The sequence below is a fragment of the Mesoplodon bidens genome (assembly GCF_964165515.1).
Source record: "Mesoplodon bidens genome assembly, chromosome: 6".
Taxonomy (NCBI): Eukaryota; Metazoa; Chordata; class Mammalia; order Artiodactyla; family Ziphiidae; genus Mesoplodon; species Mesoplodon bidens.
In genome coordinates this window covers 4,985,156-5,006,016 of record NC_138162.1, presented here as the reverse complement: position 1 = coordinate 5,006,016, position 20,861 = coordinate 4,985,156, and the positions used below count along the sequence as shown (strand labels likewise).

General features: G+C 45.8%; 1 protein-coding gene across 11 annotated transcripts in view; it reads right to left on the bottom strand.

Annotated features, from left to right (window-relative positions):
• Positions 1-20,861, bottom strand: part of RAPGEF1 (Rap guanine nucleotide exchange factor 1) — a gene marked incomplete at its 5' end in the record, with an annotated part of 150,665 nt that overhangs the window by 52,750 nt on the left and 77,054 nt on the right. For 8 of the 11 annotated variants that reach the window (XM_081238077.1, XM_081238069.1, XM_081238072.1 and 5 more), the window contains 4 exons: positions 7,349-7,505; positions 11,580-11,758; positions 16,279-16,392; positions 17,027-17,166. In XM_081238077.1, coding sequence (XP_081094203.1) covers positions 7,349-7,505; positions 11,580-11,758; positions 16,279-16,392; positions 17,027-17,166 — 590 coding nt within the window. The remainder of the gene's footprint in view (positions 1-7,348; positions 7,506-11,579; positions 11,759-16,278; positions 16,393-17,026; positions 17,167-20,861) is intronic. The other 3 variants (XM_081238073.1, XM_081238076.1, XM_081238070.1) reach the window with 1 other exon arrangement.

Here is a 20,861-nt window from a genome sequence, read left to right as displayed (position 1 = left end):
CCACATAAGATGGACCATGTAGACACACCAAGAAGAACTATTTCAAATGACTGCAAAATGATGGATAACCTGAAGGTCAAAAATAACTTTGAAACATCTTTAATACTTTCTAATAATCATACTGATGGAGGTGGTTACTGTTATTCTGAGACTTTTGTGTTTGTATTGTGAAAGAACAAATGAGTCAAAAACAAATGTTGATATTTTTTAAAACAGGGATTTTCAGTGTGGGAGGAAGAAAATTAAGATATAAGGTTGATGAGGTTAAGTAAAAACCAGTATAAACTCAAGATGTATTTTCTCTTAAAGAAACTAAACATGTGATCAATGAGTAGCAGTGAGGAACCCTGGGATGAGGTCTCTAAACATCATTCCCCAATAAAGGGAACCAGAGCTCCTTAAAGGAACGGCTGATTCCAGGTCGGTGGTAAGAAATGTACAAGGTAATTATAACTCAATAATAAAAAAAAGATAAATAACACAATTTAAAAATAAGCAGAAGACTTGAATAAACATTTCTCTAAATAAGATACACAAATGGCCAATAAGCACATGAAAAGATGCTCAGCATCGTTAGCCATCAGGGAAATGCAAGTCAAGAACCGCAGTGAGACACCACTTCACACCCACTAGGACGGCTATATGGAAAATAACAAGTGTTGGTGAGGATGCAGACAAACTGGAACCCTCATGTACTGCTGGTAGGGATGTAAAATGGTGCAGCTGCTTTAGAAAATAGTCTGGTAGTTTGTTACGAAATCAAACACAGAGATACTATATGACCCAGCAATTGCAGTCCTAGGCATCTACCCAAGAGAAATGAAAACATACATCCACACAAAAACTTGTACCTGAGTGTTTGCAGAAGCATTACTCAAAATTGTCAAAATGTGGAAACAACTGAGACGTCCAAATGTCCATGAATAAATAACATGTGTTATATCCATGTAATGGAATATTATTTGGCGATAAAAAGAAATGAAGTCCTGATACGTGTGCTAAAACATGGATGAACTTCGAACACATTATGCTAAGTGACAGGAGCCAGTCACAAAAGGACCCACAGTATATGATTCCATTTATATGAAGTGTCTAGAAGAGGCAAATTTAGGGACTTCCCTGGTGGTCCAGTGGTTAAGACTCTGCGCTTCTGCAGGGGACGTGGGTTCGATCCCTGGTCAGGGAACTAAGATCCCGCATGTTGCGTGACATGGTCAAAAAAAAAGAAAGGGGCAAATTTATAGAGACAGAAAGTTAGATTAGTGGCTGCCTAAGGCTGGGGAATGGAGAGAAATGAGGGCAGGGTATGGGGAGAGTACAAAGGGTATGGGGTTACTTTCTGAGGCAATGAAAATGTTCTAAAGTTGATTGTGGTGATGGCTGCACAACTCTGTGAATATGCTAAAGATCACTAAATTGTTTTAAACTGGGTGAACTGTATGGTATGGGCGTTATATCTCAATAAAGCTATTACCATATACACACACAAGTAAGTACAAGATGAACCTGGAACACCTTTTCGTGTCCCAAAGTGAGAAAACGATCAAAGACTTCTGGGGTCATGTCAAAATGAACTCAGGAAACAATATGAAGAAGCTGTCACTGTTCAAAGATGGGACTTGAGCATCACTAAGGATAGTAACTGCAATGGACTGGACATATAGACTATGTTTATTTACGTCCCTGAGTTCAGAATGCTAAATTAAAAAACTCAATCCAGGGCTTCCCCGGTGGCTCAGTGGTTAAGAATCTGCCTGCCAATGCAGGGGACACGGGTTCGAGCTCTGGTCAGGGAAGATCCCATATGCTGTGGAGCAGCTAAGCCCGTGCGCCACAAGTACTGAGCCTGCGCTCTAGAGCCCGCGTGCCACAACTACTGAGCACACGTGCCACAACTACTGAAGCCTGCGTGCCTAGAGCCTGTGCTCCGCAACAAGAGAAGCCACCGCAATGAGAAGCCCGCGCACCCCAACGAAGAGTAGCCCCCACTCGACTCAACTAGAGAAAGCCTGTGCGCAGCAACAAAGACCCAACACAGCCAAAAATAAGTAAATACAAATAAATAAATTAAAAAAAACCCCAAAACCTCAATCCAATGGTCATGTTAGATGATACTGAGAAACACTCATTTTGATAACTGGTAAATGAAGGAAGGAATTAAGCACTGATCCTGCCTTTCCCCTGAGAATCATAACACAGGATAACCTTGATTGACAAGGGGAGGTCTCTTTTAGTGTATTCCGGCTAAGGAATGAGGAAGCGATGGCAGAAAGAATTATAATGTCATCATTTTGCAACTCCAAGGAATTAACCGATCTAGGCAATAACCATCAACGGCTATTAATATCCAAAAAGGAAAGACGCCTCTAGATGGAAGTGCAGGGCAGCACCTAGGAAACATTCTTCTAGATACAAAGACATGAACCTGATTCAGCCTAGTTTTGCAGGAAATTCAGGGGACAGAGGAACATGTTAAATAACCCTGCACAGATATAATCAGCAAAACCAGAGTGTGGGAGACGTCTCAGAGAAACGACCCTTCCTTAAAAAAAAACAAATAAGTTACAAGGAGAAAAATACAGAGAAGGGAGAACTTTAGACAGATATTAATGAGTTACAGTGTTTGGACCTTATCTGGATCTGAAATGGAAAACCAAACTGTTTGAAAACAGCAAACTATACCCTGCAGGCCAAATCCAGCCCAGGGCTTGCTTCTATAAGGCCCTCAAGGTAAGAATGCTTTGCTTAAAAAAATTAAATTAAAACAAACAAAGAATATGCAACAGACCAATATGCAGCAGAGACTATGTGTAGCCCCAGAAGCCTAAAATATTTACTACCTGGCCCTTTACAGAAAAAGTTCGCCTTGTTCTAGAGATATGCACTAAGGTATTTACAGATGAATGGACATGATGCCTGGAATTCGCTTCCAAATAATCCAGGGGAGTAGGAAGAGGTCTGGAAGAAACAAGACTGGCCAACAAGTTCTGCGATGGGGCTTCATTATACTGTTCTCTGTTTTGCAAATGTCTGAAATTCATCATAAATAAGAATTTTAAAATAGGCTGATCAAGGAATAAAAGAGGTGGCTCATCAGAAATGTCAGTGCGGTAGAGACAGCTAGTTGCCCCACAGCACCTGCTCTTCCTTAGTAACAGAATTTTACTTGGGCATATGACCAAGTTCTGGCCAATAAAATGTTAAGTGAAAGTTCTGTGAGGCCTTTGAGGAAGCACCCCTAAATGGAGAAGCCACAACTTCCTACTCTCTTTTCTTCCTGGCTAGGTGGAATGTAGTCATAATTCATGGAGACTGTAACAGCCATTTTGGACCATGAGGTGGAATCCATGTGTGAAGATGGTGGGAAAGCAGGACAGGAGACCACATCCCGGGCCATTTTGTGAAAATGCCACGCTAGCCTTGGACTGTCTGCCTATCTGTAGGCTTCTTATACGTGAAGGAGAAATAAAGTTCTATCTTTTGAAGCCAGTATTATTCTGGATTTTCTTGCAGTCAAGTCTAACCCTAACTGATACAGTCAGGAAAATGTTTCTTTCAAAATATTCCTGCTATTCAAGGTGAATCTGGTATACAAGCCCAATTTTTGGGTGGCGATGGTTAAATGACAGAACTGCAAGTATTCCAAAGTTCCCCCCCAGGTCAGTATTTTTTTTTTCTTCCAATTAAAAAATGTGTGTGGGGGGGCTTCCCTGGTGATGCAGTGGTTGAGAGTCCGCCTGCCGATGCTGCCGATGCAAGGGACGCGGGTTCGTGCCCCGGTCTGGGAAGATCCCACGTGCCGCGGAGCGGCTGGGCCTGTGAGCCATGGCCACTGAGCCTGCGCGTCCAGAGCCTGTGCTCCGCAACGAGAGAGGCCACAACAGTGAGAGGCCCGCGTACCATCAAAAAAAAAAAAAAAAAAAAAAAGTGTGTGTGTGTGTGTGTGTTGTGGGGGAAGAGGCTGGAGGTCTTAGAAGAGAGATCCAAGAAGGTCTGCAGAGATGGTAAAGCAGAGTCCAGAGAGATGGGTTAAGAAACTGTACATCTGAGATAAGAAGAAAAGCTGAAAAGGTGAAACTAGGAAGAGTTGGGGTCTTGGTTTTGAAAGGACAAACTCGTGTATCTGTTTGACCCTGAGAAGCTCAGTCCTCCAACAGCCAAGACCTAGGCTGGAGGTGGTTCCTACAGCAAAAGGAAAGTGAGGGCCTTTGAATTCCTTCCAGAGAGTCATGACCATCTGAGTCTCAGGCTCCCATTGGTAAAGCACCTGCCTGGGTCAGATTAGATAATGAGAGGTCCATCCTTCGACCTGAGTTAAGTTGCCCAAGGTTATAGAGCTAACAAGTGGCATTTACGTGGGGGTTTAAATGATAGACGGTACTGCACATTCAGGGACAAAAACAAAGTAATCCTGCTTTACAACACTTTTTCAACCCTCAAAAGCAAAATTCCATTTAACAAGTGAATGAGTAACTTGGAAGCTGGTGAGTCAGTTTGCAGGAACATGCCAACACTTCCCCTCCGAGTGGGATGATGACACCCTCATGGATGTAGTTCACCTCCACACAGTCCGGTCCCTCCCAGCCCACAGGAGCTCCCTCACACCATGAGGACAGGAGCTTATAAGTTGTCCTAAGCCTGACGGGGACAGTGAGAGAGGCTGGAGGCCAGCTGGCCTGGAGGGGAGACACGCTGAATCCCTTGGGCCAAACCATGAATCTTCCTCCTTGTGGGAGGCAGCTGAGGGTGATGGTGAGAACACAGGGTCTGGGGTCCAGCAGGCCTGGGTGTGAATCATGCCCTTGCCACTGACTACTGGTCTGCCTGAGACTGTTTCCACACCTGTGAAGGAGGGGATCACACCCACCTTGGAGGTCGTTATAAGCATTAAGTGGGTAATACACGTTAGCTATGATTACAGTTGAGACCCTAACAGCAAACGCCAACATTACAGTGTCTAAATCGTCCCCGTGGCCTTGACTGACTCCAACTATGAAAAACTTCTAGTGACACAGGCCAGCTCCTGCTCATCCTTTAGGCTTTAGCCTGCCTGTCTCTCCCTGGGGAAGCGTCTCTGATCACCCTGAAATTGAAGGTCCCCCCTACACCCAAGACCACACGCCATTCTTCCTTTATAGCACCAGTCCTGGTTATAATTATACAATTACAAGTTTTTGACTGCTGTCCTTTTCCGCCTTTAGATTCTAAGCTCCATCAGGTCAGAGACGGTGCCAATTGTGTTTATCACTATATTCCCAATTCTATCACACTGCCCAGCACACAGGAGTTTCTCAATAAACGCTTCTTGAATACATGAAACAAAATTTAATGTACAGAGCTCCTCACCTAGAGAATCTTTGTTCTGGTTAAAATATTTTAAAAACAATTATGGAAAAGTTCAGACGCTGACAGGCTCATAATCAATAGGTGTCTCTCGCTTTCTCTCTCCCTCCTCCTCTCTTATCCTGGTCAATTTGAAAAATCTGAGAAACTTTTCTTTTAGACAATTTTTCAACTGATACAGTGGCACTTTAATGATTTCATAAAGGAAATCCACTTGGGAATGTTACAAAGCCTTACGCTTAACTCTCTCTCTTCTATTTTGGATGTTCTGACTTGTTTCGAAAGATCTAATTATAATCAATTTGGTAGAAGGAAGCCTTAACAATGTCATCTGAAAAATACCACTTGTCAATAACAGCATTTCCAGAAGCCTGGACAGGAAGAGCAAGGCGAGGCGAGCCCGAAGCACACACACCCCGATGGTGAAGTGTGACCCAGGTCACGTCTCACTTGCCCTGCTGACCTCAGAGAGCGACCGGGAGGCTGGAATGGGAGAATGTGTGACTGAGCGCCAGGTCTGGAAAGCAACATCAGGTCCCACACAGCAGCCACCCTGGGCTACATCCTTAAGTCTCACCAGCCAAAACCAATCGTGCAGGACCTAGTAACTGTGGGGAGTGAAGAGAACTGGGAGCCGTCAGAGGACACTGTGATGCCATCCAGTCAAGCCTCCCTCTAAATGAGCTCCATAAAGCCCCAGCAGACACAGCAGCCCTGCTTACACAGTATTGGAGGTGGGGAGCCACCCAGACCGCACCAGCCAACACGGTTCGTTCCGGAGCAGTGTATAATGTCCAGCAATGCTTTCTTAGCCTCCCATCTGTAATTTTTACCCGTTGGGGGTCCTTATTCTACTCTCCAGAGCTTCTGGGGAATGTCAATCCAAGGAGGCAGCATTCAGGAGTCTAATGGCATGGTTGAGTGGGGAAGGAGCTGTTTGGACCTAGGGTAAGTATCTTGGCTACAGTTTTGTACTAGAGGGTCTAGAAAGGAAGAGAACACAGTTTTTCAAGCCAAGAGACCTGTTTGCAAAGCATACATCTAGCACCACATAATTAATAATAAACAGCAGCTAAGATCTGAGTGTTTCGTATGCCCAGCATAGTTCTAAAAGCTTTGTACGTATTAACTAATTTAACCCTTCCTACAACCCCACGACACAGGGTACCACAACTGCACGTATTCTGTAGACGAGTTAACTACGGTACAGAGCGCTTGAGTAAATTGCTCAAGTTCACAGACTAGTAAGCGGTGAACTTGGGATTCAAATCCAGCTGGGCTCCACTCTAGTCTAGCCCTCTTTCCACCTCATTATCCGGCCTCACATTCCCACCGCTCACAGCCCTCGTCCCAACCCACAGGATCCCACCTGTTTCACGCCCTACATTCTGCCTTGCTCCTCATCCACTGGGACTTATTTTCTCAATTAGGGTTAGTCCCTTGGACCTCAATTCCAGAACCTCCAAGGACTTCACTTCCTGCCGTAACAATGATTCATAATTTCCCATTATGCCATTTCTGACTTCCCTGGGTAGTAAACTCACAGACCACATCATGGATTTCAAGTACAGTTAGTTTCATTTCTTACTCACGTCAATCCTGCTTTTCTACTAGGAATCCCAGAAGGTCTTAGACCATGAAAAGGTAGCAGTTGACATGTTGGGAGTTTTGCTAAAAGTCACTGGACTTCATCTAGCCGGCAAGCGTGCACAGCCAGAGCTGTAGTATAAAGACTACCCGTAGATTTAATACAAGGCCCAGTAAAGGCTGACTGCTTCTGGCAGCTTTTCTAACTATCAGGACGAGTACTCCAAAGGTTGTATTCCTGTACGAGTCATTTGTACCAAGAGAAACAGCTGTGGGACAGAGCAGCACCCAACAGCAGAAACACTGGAAGACGTTCACTCTAACGTACAAAGTTTAGCAACAAGTTCTCACGTGACAAACACCCAGCAGGGAGGGTGCTCCAAGTCCCTGATGAGGACTGTCTGGAACCTGCACGTACCTTCACTCCGTCCAGCACGGCTTTGATGACCCCCTTCACCGTTGTCACCATCTCTTTATCTTCTGAGTTCACACCTTCTAGCATCACTTGGTCAGACCAACGAATGAGGTTGGCGAGACTTTGGTACACTCGGCTATAGCAGGAGGAGAGGGCTGAGCTAGAGGTAGGAGAAGATTTTTAAAAGAATATTAAAAATCTAAAGAATGACCATCACTTTACGTCATCTGTTTAGCAGAGACCTAGTTTCTCAGTGACTAGGGTTTCTCAATCCTTCTTTCTATAAGATCTGCACCTCCTTTTAATAAACTTTTCCTCCCTGAATCTATTTCCTTACATCCCATGAAGATTTTGTGGAGCTTTATCTCCCAGTCTGTTATAAATTTTTTTTCATTTCTCATATATAATGTATAAAAATTCCACCATGATAGTTAATATGCTTTTTCAAACTTCACAACCTCCACGAGATTCTGGTAACATCTCTCATCTTCCTCTCCTTCTAGTAGGGTCAGACTGTTGTACACTTCTTGCTCTGGATTAGATAAAAATTCATGTTATATTGTGTCACAGGGAGTCAACAGGTTTGTGGAATTTTAGCAGGCAGGATCCTTTAAAGGAACAGCCTTTCTTTTTATTAAAAAATTTTTTTTGGATCTTAGTTCCCTGACCAGGGATCGAATCTGCACCCCCTGTCATGGAAGCGCAGAGCCTTAACCACTGGACTGCCAGGGAAGTCCCAAGTCCCAAGCCTTTAAACATGAGCCCAAAGAGATCTGAAATTTACTAGAATTCCTTCTAACATGGGCTCAGCTTCACCATCCCCTGCAATAAACCATGGCTGAGATGTCAGAGGAATGCACTAATGAGGAGTATTTTAAGGAGGACAAGTCAGAGGCGAGGTGACCTGCGGTGATGGTAGGTGGGGGGAGGAGGTACCAACTTCGCTGTGATGCCAACAACTCAAAACAGAAGCCCTGAGCACACCTGGAGGCCCCAACGATTGTAGAGTGGAGGCCAAGATGAAGACGTTTTATATCTTCCACATATTTTTAAACAACTAAAGATACTTTCCCCTAGGATTTATGGCAAGGATTATTTTGCCATTTTAAATAGTACGTATTACAACAGAGGTAGAGCAAAAATGTAGAAAACTACCTCCTCCACTAAAAAAAAAAAAAAAAAAAAAGAATGAGGCAGACATTTAGGAGCCAAAGATATACTTTTTCCCCAAAGATATAATTTTGAGAAAAATATATAATATTGTAAGATATGATTAAAACAGGTTCTAAAAACAAAGACATTAAAAAAAAAAAAAAAGCCTGAACCAGACAATGCTCTAAATGAGAAGCTCTTCAGAATCAGGTAAGGAGGAGGAGAATTTCCAGGAGGTCTGAAGTCTCCACTTAGCCATTCACTCGGCTCCGTGCATGTTCCGGCGGGAGGAAAGAAGAGTCAGGAAGGATGAAAGCAGCTCCTCAAGCCCCACTACAAAGAAGAAAACTTCACAAAAGGAGCCACAAGAAAGCCAGGGTTTGGCTGCTTTAGAGGATGACACAAATGAAAAGCGTTTGGTGTCAGGCCTATTCTCTTCGGAAGGAGGACTGAGAGAATGAAACACAACTTGCAGACCTGCCGTTGGGGGTCGTCCTGAAGGGGCGTGTGCCTCTAGCAGCTCGGTTCCTCCTCCCTGGCCAGGCCGGGCTAGACCTCTTGAAACAAAGACTGTGGCCTCCCACCCGCAATAATTCAATGGAAGAGGTGGGAGGGCTCACGTTTACGTGATACTTAATTCCCACCTACACTGGATGTTCACGTTTCCCTGAAAGCACCTGAAAATGCTGGTAATTGTGTCCACCCTTCACACTGTGAGCTTGCAAGAAGAATATCCCTGTGTCTTAATGTCACGGGAAGGGCGTTAAAAAAGGAAGGAGGGTCTTGTACCATAAAAGTGTCCAGTAGACCAGTCGCTGGTGTGCACTGAGGGCAAAGCAGGGATCCTGCTCTCAAACATCTCTGCATGTTCCACCGTCAGGAAAAGCCTCCATTCACTGCGCACACTGAACAGCCAGCCGCTTGTTCACAGGCCCGTCACCACGGCCCTCGGAACCTAGGGGAGCCTGGCCAAGAGCCTACCTGCTAGGGCCCAACCCACAGAGAAGAGGCAGGAAAACACCCTCCCAGCTAACAAATGCACGGGAGGATGAGATGATGGAAGGCAGCTAAAAGCAACATTTGAGGAGCATTTTAGAGCATCTCAGGGAGATCAATAAAAGTATCATCAACGGGCTTTGGAAGAATTTCAGGAGGAAAAAATCCCTTAAATGGCATTAGCCAAAGGATTACAAAGAAAAAAAAAGAAATCGTTATTCCTTATGGCCACACCCAGGCATTTCTCTTTTCCCCTCTAGGAAACTGTTATAGACAGTAAGTCATTTTTGTCAACTATAAAGTAATTACAAAACCTCCCCATAGACAAAAAATGCCCCAGACCATTGGCCTATTACTCGGTCAATTCTTCCAGAGCCTGCACGTCTAGAAAGTAACTTCCCAAGCAGAGTTGGTGGCCGACACTGCAGGAGGCAACAGTCCTAGCAGCAGCGCCCTGTCAACGCTGTTACAGGGCTCAGTGAAGGTGACTGTCCTGGACTCTCCCAAAGAGGCCTGGCACGTGAGGGCATCCGCCCTCATTTCCCACAGCGCCGCCCGTCGGCGCCCTGGTGTGATCACACTCTGCTCACAGGACTGCTGGTCTCGTCCCTGCCGGGCACACTGTGCCCGCCGGCCTCAGTTCCTCTGCTCTTCTCCTTCTCCTGCCCCCACTGCCCATCCAAATCCTGCCCTTCCTTCAGGTCCAGCTGCAGCATATCCTCCCCCAGGAAGTGCAACTCTCTTGTAAGTCTCCCTCCTTCAGAGTCAAACAGAGCTTCCACTCGGTACCCTCAATTCAGCACTGTCACACAGTGGGGGAGTTGATTTTTTCGGGTCTTAACTCTCCCACGGTAGGCCCATCCCGTGAGAAGACGTGTATGAGAGCATTTCATAAAAGCTACCTGTGCGTCTGAAACCCAGCAGACTCTTAAGCATGTTCCCTCAAAGGAGAACAGCACCGGGCCTGTCTACGAGCCGGGCACTGGGCTACCTACTGGAAAAGCATGGTGCTTGGTCTCAGAGAGTCCTCCATATGGAGCAACAGAACAAGGCACCAAAGGGACTCGCTTCCTCAGAGGCTTCTTATACATGACAGCAGCCTGGCCTGGAAAGTGAAGACAGAGCAGAGAAAGCCTTATCCTTCCCCGCCAAGTGGCTTCAGTGAGCTTCCAGCCAAAAACCACCATCTACAGGGGTCAGTAGAAGCTCCGGGGCAGAGAGCTTCTTGGAAATAAAGATACTGTTTCATCTCCCAGAAGAAGAAAACTATGCACTTCACTGTCAAGTTCTGAAAGCAGTGCACAAAAGCTTAGCCTCATGGGGCTACAAGGGCACTAAACCATCTTGAGGAACTGAAACAGAGAGATGTTTATCCTGAACAGGTACCAGGGAAGAAAAACAAAGCCAGCAGGCATCTGACAGCCTCTCAAAAAGAAGCTCCTGATAGGCTCTCACTGAAGATTACATTTCATACTGCTTTCCTTTCTGTATTTAACAACAAACATAGGGGCAAGCCGCTCACTAACCTTTCAGAGGAAAAGGAACTCTAGCAATAAAAGCATTACCTCACAAAAGCTGACTACTGCTTCCATACCTGGCTTCCAATGAATCCAGGTGCTGTTTGGGAGGATGTTTCACTAATCCAAGCTCTAATGGGATTCTTCTCTACCTCTTTTGGCCTAATAATCTAAGCAGCCAAGGTCTCCAATAGGTTAGATATTGGCAGGATCTAATGTCATAATAAACTATGGTTAACATAGGGTACTGGGAAAAATGGGTCCAAATCAATGCAATTATTGCCAACGAGCCGGCTAGTACGAAAAAATAACCACAGACTTACACTGTGGCTACATCCCCAGCAACGGTGGCGACCTTCCTCAGTGCTGAGGCCTCATGAGTAACAATGATGACCTCAACCTTGGAAGAATACCAAGTGACAGCCATGGGGCAGGGGTGGGGGCGGGGCGTGGGAGGGCTCCTTTTCCTCCTGGCCCTCCTCACTGGCCCTAGAAACACTGAGTGTGAAATGCCCCCAAACCAAGGTGCCACTAGGCCTCCACTGCTGACACAGCCCAGAGCAACTCACCTGTGTTGAATTCGAGGGTCGCTCTGCACCAGGGGTAAGATGGCCTCCAGCACCTTGCTGGCAGACCCTGGAAGCATCTCCAGTACCTTCTTATCAATAGCCATTTTGTCCACAATGGTCTTAAAGTAGCGCAAGGCACTGACAACCTCCTTCTCTTTCTCTTCCAGCCAGCTCAGGTTCTGAAAGGAAATGTTAAGCGTAAGGAGGGAGGAGAGAGATTAAAGGGAGCAATTTTAAAATAAAATAAAATAAAATTTCCTGCAAACTACTTTGAGATTGACACCAATGGAAAAGGCTTCTTGCTGCAGAAAGCAAGCCAAATTGTTTTTCTAAGAATTGCAGTCAGGACACAGAGGCTAGACTTGAAGGAAGAAGAAGAGGCCGACGGAGAAAGGCTGTTCAGATATTCCTAATTCCCTTCCCGGACAGAGACAGATTTGCCCTGGGGTCTCCGCCTCCACCACACTGAGGTATCACCACTACACTCAGTAAGTGTAGTGAGGACTAATTTGCTGATGGCTGCAGGAGGCTTACAGAACCAACAGTTAAGTCCCAACGTGTGTATCTATCCAGTAAATCAAATCAAGAAACCCCAGGCCTCTCAAGGTCCTAGGGGCTGTGTAAGACCGGTCAGAGGCATTAGTGCTCAAAACCCACTCTCCCAGGACTCCTCACTAGATCCCCACATTTGACCAAAGACGCAGCCCCTCTCAACGAAATGATATGGCTCTCCCAGAGGACCTGGAAACCCTAGGGTTAGAAGGGGCGGGATGTGCTGGGGTGAAAAGGTGAAGAAGCTGGACAGATGGCAGTGATTCAATCACTACTCCTGCAGCGTGTGCTAACAGCACGCAGGGTCCCTCTGCCCCTGAGGAAAGCCCGCCTAGGAGGAAAATAAAACACAGAGTCCTGTACTTCCCAGCACTCACATTCCCACACCCAAATCTTTTCTCCTTGACTGTGGGATACCCTGAATGCACAGACAGTGGGTAAACACACCCCCCCCTTTGGTTTCTTTCTCCAACCTCTCCTTATACTGACCCTAATGTCAACAACCCAGGTCCCAGCTGGCTGGCAGGGAAAGGGAGATCAAGAATAATCTATAAAATGGATAAATCCAAAAATGGATAATCTACTCAAGTAGAATCGATTACATGTCCAGGGCAAATTAAGAGTGGTACGTATGAGGAAAACTGCCACCTGTGGGCTCTTTGAGGTCCAGAGAATATTCAAATAAAAACCACCAAGAACAAGATAATTTCTAGAAAAAGTAGATTTAAAACTACATAAATATATAAAAGAGTGATACACAATCAAAAGTGATTATGATTCTGAACACCAGCTCTTTTAAAATAATGAGGAATGTCATTTTAAATAAAAAATTTCAATAGTGGATTTCATGGGAATATCAAAGGAAAAACATAAAAATGGAATCAAGAAGTAATTAGCTCCTTTCGTCAGACAACTTTCAAAAACCCGATTTGATTTGTCTCAATGGGGGTACTTCCCAAAAGGTATCCTGTAGACCACCATGATACATTTCTCCAAGGGAGGCAAAAGACACGCCTTCCCCATCCCCATCACTGTGGCCTCTCTGCCGTCACTTGTTTTTCTCTTCTCACTACCGGACACGTTTGTTTATTTACTGCCTGTTTCCAAGAGCCAGGCACTTGCTTCTCCACCTCGCGGCCCAGAGCGCTCTGCTTCGCCACGGCCTACACGGGGCTGAGAGGAACCTCAGTATGAAGGAACTCATGGTGCCTTGCAGACATCAAATGTGACTAAAACCACTTTGGCCAGTTGAGCAAGAGGACTCTGGCTACGACACTGCCCTCACCACATCAGGACGCGCAAGGAGCCAGCAGTGACAAAACGTGGGGAGGAAGCAGGAAACATTTTAAGAAAATGTGTCACGAGGTTTGCTAGGGAGAAAGGGGCTAATCTGGAGATGGGAGCCGTCCAAAAGTGGCAAGGCACTTCACAGAAAAAAAGAGAACTCTCCTGTCATTTGCAGAGAGATCAAATGAGCCACTGAAGAGCCGGGCTGCCCTGGGCTCCTAATAAAGGAGCCGACAACCTAGCAGAGTCAGGTTTCATCCATTAACTCTACAGAAAATTCCACTCCCAGAATTAATGGCCTCTGAACGCTGTGCATTCCCCTAGCCCATCAGCTGTTAAACTATGGCTTCTCGCAAAACACAGCCAGCAGTCGGAAGAGTTTACAATGAGACACCCAGACCGAACACCCCCAGGAACAGGGAACCTGAGGCCGAGGCCTCAGAGGGGCAGCTGCATCCACCTGCACACCCGCTCCTGCGTCAGGGGTTGGATGCCACCACTGGTGCAAATAAACCTGGAAACTACATGAGGCCAGCGGTGCTGGGGAAGGGCCTCGATCCAAAGGCACTGCTGGGCTTCAGGCTCCTCATCTGCAAAATGGGGAGAATAATGCCTGCCCTGGGTGATCGAAAGAGGTTCGTGTTGGGGGCTGGGTGAGAATGCATATGGAAGCACTTCCTAAAATTAAGGGAGAAAGAGATTTTGATTAAGAAAACTTGGGCCAGAGCCCACACTCTCTGTATACTGGGAAGAGTGAAAGCGTGTGCACATGGTCCAGGTGAGGAGTAAGTAAGACGGTGCGTGAAATCACCCAGGACGGGGCCCGGGCGAAGAGAGACCTGCAGGAAGTTGTAGATGGATCCAGATCTATTTCTGTCTACCTGAGTTGCAATTTCCCATGTAATAACTTGGGAAAAATGAGAATATAGATGGAAATACTAAGTCGTAAGACAGCTAGTAAGCAATAATTAAGGAAGATGGCAAATGACAGAGCCGGCCAAGTTCACACCCCCCGGCAGATTCCCCAACACTTCCTGTTCTGACCGTGGCCCTCCACCATGGGTTTACACTCACTCGGTCTCATGCAGGTGGCCTGGGGCAGAGCACAGTCATTCAACCCTTCTTAAAGGGCAATGACCAGAAACCAGGGTAACACTCTTCCTTGGGTGAAGATCACACCTATAGCTCCTTCCCAGATAACAGTTTCTCAGCCATGGCACTGACATTTTAGGACAGAAAATCCTTTGTTGGGGTGGGGGGGAGGCGGGGTTGCTGTCCTCTGTATTGTACGATGTTTACCAGCACCCCTGGCCTCCAGCCAACAGATGCCAGTAGCACCTGCTTCAATCTCCCAGTTGTGACAACCAAAAGTGTCTCCAGACATGGCCACATGTCCCCTGGAGTGTGCAGGAACCCCCACTAAGGAAAGAGAACTTGAGCATCAAATTTCCCCTATGACCTTCCTCTCTTGGAGTGATGAAGAAAGGGGGAAAAATTCCAAGAAGTGAGCGGCTGAAACAGTTTCTTATCAGAGTTCACTAGCAAAACACAGTGGTTAGTAAATCATTTTACTCCGGGCTGCCTGGACTAGTGTCAGATGACAAGTGACACTCTTCCTGGCGTTTAATATAAAACCCAGTTCCAAGGGGTTACTAAACAGATTGCAATAAGAAATAACTGTGGTACAGATCAAATCTCCCACTTTCTTACTCCTTCAATCTGGAATTTAGATCAATCTGGCAAACACCATATATTTCATTCTTGCTCTCCTCTAGCCTCCTTTTCTTAACAGATGGGGCAGGATAAACGATTATTCAACAAAGACTTTGGACTTAAAACCTTTATTTTCTCCACTTTTAACTAGACTTTTAAGATATTCTGCTGGTCAACATAAAAACAAAAGTAGATGCACTGCAAAATTGAAGAGTTAAGTGTTTATATAAGAGGGTAGTGTTTGCTAGTGGCATTCAAGTGACAGCTGTGATAACAGTTCTACAAACTACACTGTGGACAGTCACTGAAGGGTTCAGAATCTACTAATCTATGAGGCTTGTCTTTATTTTACACCGCTGAGTTTAATTTTGTTTTTATGTTCAGTTACATGTGGGAGCTAACATTAGATCTGTTAGATATTAAAAAATAAATTGACTTTCATAAAGAGTAACTGTAGCATCGACAGAGTTTCGACTTGATGTCAGATGGCCTGTGTTCAAATCTCAGCATCACCACTCTTTGCGTGACTTTGCCCAAACGTTTAATATCTCCACAGTCCCAGCTTCCTTTTCTGCAAGGTAAGTTTCCACCTCCCAGGGTTATAATGAGAATTAAGTGAGAGAGCGCGTGTAAAGCACATAGCATGGGGCTAAAAGAAGGCTTGGTACACGTTAGCGGCACAAAAGGTGCCCCCGGCTCCGAGAGCGCCAGGTCCGCACAGCAGCATCACACTCACGAGTCTCGGGAGACAGCTAACGGAGTAGCTTACACTTTAGATGCCCTTCCTTTTCTCAACTATCCAGGTCATCTTAGCAACTCAAGGAAAGAACAGCTGGTCTTAAGAGATGAGACTCACCCGCTTCCCCCGAACCCGTTGGACCCAAGCAGCACACCCAAACCAATCCCAAAAATCCCGGAGCTTTCGCCATAAAGTACTGAGCTCTCTCCAAAGGCCATGGGGGCTTGGATAAACTCTTACATTTATCCAAGGCTCCTTGGACTGTTTCCTGAACAATTAAGCCCACAGTTGCCACCCAGATGAACACAATGATATTGCAATAGATTTTTTTTCCATCCCCAAAACCACGGGCCAGGATTCTGCAGTAGAGGGCATGGCAAACCCAATTGTTCTTAACGTCACACTGACCTTCTGCCTTTGAGACCTGGAAGCCACAGCACTGGTGGACATAAATTCTACTGCCTGCTGCTCCAGATCCAAGGGGATAGGGTAGCCCTCTGGTAGAAATCTGTCTGTTGCCTCCTGGAAGAGAGGAAACCTGGATTCCTACAGAGCTTGAAATGGCCGTTTTAGGCTGAAGGGAGGGGTTGATGAAAACCAACAGCTGTTTCAACACATCTGGCTTGACTGGCCCTGCTGAGGTTACTGGTGTTTGAGGACATCTTTGGCTGGGTTTCAAGGGTTTAGCAAGTTTCAGAGCATGGGCCCTAAAGCCGAATGATGGATGTTCTGGACATCACGAATTTCCGTGTGTGTGCGTGTGTGTGTGTGTGTGAGAGAGAGAGAGAGAGAGAGAGAGAGAGAGAGAGAGAGAGATTATGTGTGGGCAACGTGGGCCTCTCTGGGGCACAGAGGCAGCATCTTGGAGTGTGAACATGATGAGCTGAGCTGTTTTAAATGCCCAGAGGATGACACAGCTGGAAAAGAACTGTTCTAGCCAACCAAGCTTGACTCTGATTAACAGGAGAAACGCTCACCATCCTAAAGGTTCATATTTCACAGGGACAATGAAGGCTCCGCCTGGAACCGTGGAATGCTATGGAACAGGTGTTCTGTACTGAAAGTTCAATCCCCAGGGTATAAACTTAAAAAATAGCACAAACTCATTGCTCAAAGCAGGTGAAGGCCAGGAGAAACACCTAGAGAGTCAGCTTACTTTGTTCACAGGCTTCTCTGGAATCTTCACAGACACCTCAGCTGGTTTTCCCTTCTTTGATGGCGTTCTCTTGATTTTGGGTGAGTGGAATTTGTCCATCAGCTTCATGGTGAAGGAGGAGAGATGAGAACGCTGAGAGTCTGAAAACAAAGAAGGTAAGGATTTTTAGAGGTAGAGTGGGAAGAAGCTGTGGTTCTTTGACCTTTTGTGGAAATGAGCATCGCCCTCAAACAAATCTTTCCCCCTAGCTGTTCAGGGTTACAAAGGATAGGAAATATGGATCCATTAAACATTTCTGCTTCCATGTTTCAATCTTTGCAATTTCCATCTAGTCTAGGCTGAAAGCAGCCAAAATGGGTTTGGAAAACAAACGTGCAAATATTTCCAAGTGTCCTTATAGAGTTTGTCTGATGATCTAACCAATGTCCAAGGGAACCGGCTAAGATGAAAGAATACCAAAGTAGAATCACAGAAGTGCTTGATGTAAGAACTGGAAAGGAAGGCCCTTTTGAATCAACCTTCTCGTTTTCTGGTTTAGGGAACTGCAACAAGTGACATGGGTAAGGCCTCAGAGCTGGCAGTGGAGACTGAAACAGAACTAAGGTGTTTGAAACCCTCGGGGACACAGTGAAAGACTAAGTGGTTTCTCGCCAAGATCAGGAACAAGATGAGAGTGTCTGTTCTTACTACTGTCGTTCAATTTTGTACTCTCTTACTCCAATAAAAGCCATCCAGATTGGAAAGGAAGATATAAAACTATCTCTATTTGTAGATGACATAATCTTATATATGAAAAATCCCAAGCAATCCACTAAGAAACTACTAGTACTAATAAACAAATTTAGTGGGCTCACAGGATACAAGATGATATACAAAATCACATGCAAGATCATATACAAAAATCAATATTTCTATACATTAGCAAGGAACATATAAAAAATGAATGTCTAAAAAGCTTCCATTCACAATTATCAAAAAGAATAAAATACTTAGGCATAAAATTACACTTAAGTGAAGTACTGATATGCTACACTGTGGATGAATCTTGAAAACATTATGCTAAGTGAAAGAGGCCAGTCACAAAGACCACACAGTGTATGACTCCATATATCTGAGATGTCCAGAACAGGCAAATCTATAGAGACAGAAAGTAGATTAATGGTTGCCTAAGACTGAAGAGAGCGGAGAGGGACAGAGAGGGGCTGCTAGTGCGTAAGAGGGTTCTTTTGGTGGGGGATAAAAGTGTTCTAAAATTAGAATCTGGTGACGATTATACAACCCAGTGAATTACTATAAAAAAAACTTGAATTCTACACTTTAAAGAAGTCATGTTATGTGAATTATGTCTCTATGAAGCTGTTAAAAAAAACTAACCCAATGAGCAGCCTTCCTTCATTTACCACCCGCCATTTACCACAGCACTTTCCACTGTTTGAAACCATCTTATTAAATTATTTACTTATGTGTTTATCTCCTCACAAGAATGCAAACTCGCTGAAGGCTGTACCTGCCTTGTTCAAGCCTGCATCTCCAGTGCTAACATGGTACCTGGCCCATAGAAGATGCTCAGGAAACATTAATGCAACAAATGAACAAATCAACCAATGAAAAAATACCCCACGAGGACTTCCCTGGTGGTGCAGTGGTTAAGAATCCGCCTGCCACTGCAGGGGACACAGGTTCGAGCCCCGGTCCGGGAAGATCCCACATGCTGCACAGCAACTAAGTCCGTGCGCCACAACTACTGAGCCTGCACTCTAGAGCCCTCGAGTCACAACTACTGAAGCCTGTGTGCCACAACTACTGAAGCCCGCGCACCTAGAGCCCGTGTTCCACAACAAGAGAAGACACCGCAATGAGAAGCCTGGGCACCACAACGAAGAGTAGCCCCCACTCACCACAACTAGAGAAAGCCCACGCACAGCGATGAAGACTCAACGCAGCCAAAAAAAAAAAAAAAAAACCCCACAAAAAGGACTGCTTCTTTAGGTAATGTCAGAAATTCACAGGAAATACTTGAAATTGGTTGAAAATTAGGGAGAACATGATCCTATGCAATGGAAAAAGAAGTATCTGTATTTTTTTTTTTTTTTGGCTGTGTTGCATCTTTGTTGCTGCGCGTAGGCTTTCTCTAGTTGTGGTGAGTAGGGCCTACTCTTCGTTGTGGTGTGCGGGCTTCTCATTGCAGTGGCTTCTCTTGTTGTGGAGCACAGGCTCTAGGCGTGTGGGCTTCAGCAGTTGCAGCACGCGGGCTTCAGGAGTTGCAGTGCGTGGGCTCAGTAGTTGTGGAGTGTGAGCTCAGCAGTTGTGGCTCACGGGCTTAGCTGCTCCGCGACATGTGGATCTTCCCAGACCAGGGCTCAAACCCATGTTCCCTGCATTGGCAGGCAGATTCTTAACTACTGCACCACCAGGGAAGTCCCCTATCTGTATTTTTAAAATAAAAAATACACTCCCTTTCAATTTTCCCAGCAATTAAGTACTAAAAAAACAAAAAACAAAAAACCTTCCAAATAAATGACACAGCACCTTGTATTATAGGCATCTCAGTGTGTCTACTAGTGTTGCATATGACTTAATAGGGCCAAAGTTCAATTCTTTTGTCAAAGACCTTCCAGGTGGCAGGCAGGATCAGATAAACGATCTGCCCTTTGCAATTATCTAGGAACCCACTGCACTCTGGACCAAAGAGAAAAAGCCAGGGCCTGACCTTCGTTCACTAGTGGAGTCAAACCAAGCACAGCTTCACAGCTGTCTGTCTGCTGGCCAGAACTGCAGAAAGCCCTTCTTAGAGCCCCAGTGTGGACACAAATCCACAGGAAGCTCATGCACCTCTCTCCTCACCTGGAACGGCTCAACGCAGGGTCGGAGGGGCTCTCAGCACCAGTCCTCAAACGCTGCACCACCCCTGGGATTCAAAGCAGGTAAACTGGGATGGTGTGGTTGCTCTAGCTCACCCCTTCACCTTCCCCACCCAAGCAGGGTGGGCCCCATGTACAGTTTATACTTCCTTCTTTATACTTCGAAATGATGTGACCAGTCTACTAATTCATGTGGTAGTTAAGAGGGTGAGCTTTGCAGTCAGTCTGTTTGAGTTAACAGACTTCAGCGGCACCTCTCCAAGTCTTAAGTTTCTTTGTCTGGAAAATGGGGCTGATAACATTGTTCTAGAAACGGCTGATGTGATGTAGGTTAAATGAGATGCTGCCTGTGGACAACGTGGTGAGGTACTCAGCCATGTGCTGGGCACACGGTACCTGCTCAATGCAGGGAGCTAATTAACCTAACTATATGATTTGGATGGGTAGCAAGTCTGACCAAACTTTGAATTCTTATTTCCCAGCTGCTTACAGATCTGAATCAGGATACTCTGCGGCACTGAACATCTGACCCGTGATCCCGAGAAACCGAGGGCCTTACACATGCCCCTCTCCTCTTCCTTTAGTCCTGACCAGAAGTTCATCTGTGTCCCTCTCTGGTGCCTCCTTCCGTATTGCCCTTATTGCTGCCCCCATCCTCCTCCTTCGGATGCCGGCCTCAGCATCCCGAAAGTCTCAGCACACCCCTCACCAGACAGGTTCCCCAAGTCAGATGTTAGGGTGTGACTTCCACCCGGGCAAGCAAGACTGAAAGCAGGGCAAGAAAAGCAGACACAAATGGGGAAGTAAAGGCAGGATGCATAGTTTCTCTGGTGGCCAAAAATGTTCAGAGACATGGGCTGGGCGAGCCAACTTCCGCCTCCTCTGGTCTGCTGCCCCGAGTTGCTATATGGGTAGGTAGGGGGCTGAGGGACTGGCCAGATTCACATCTCTGCCATCATGACCAGGGTGGAGCT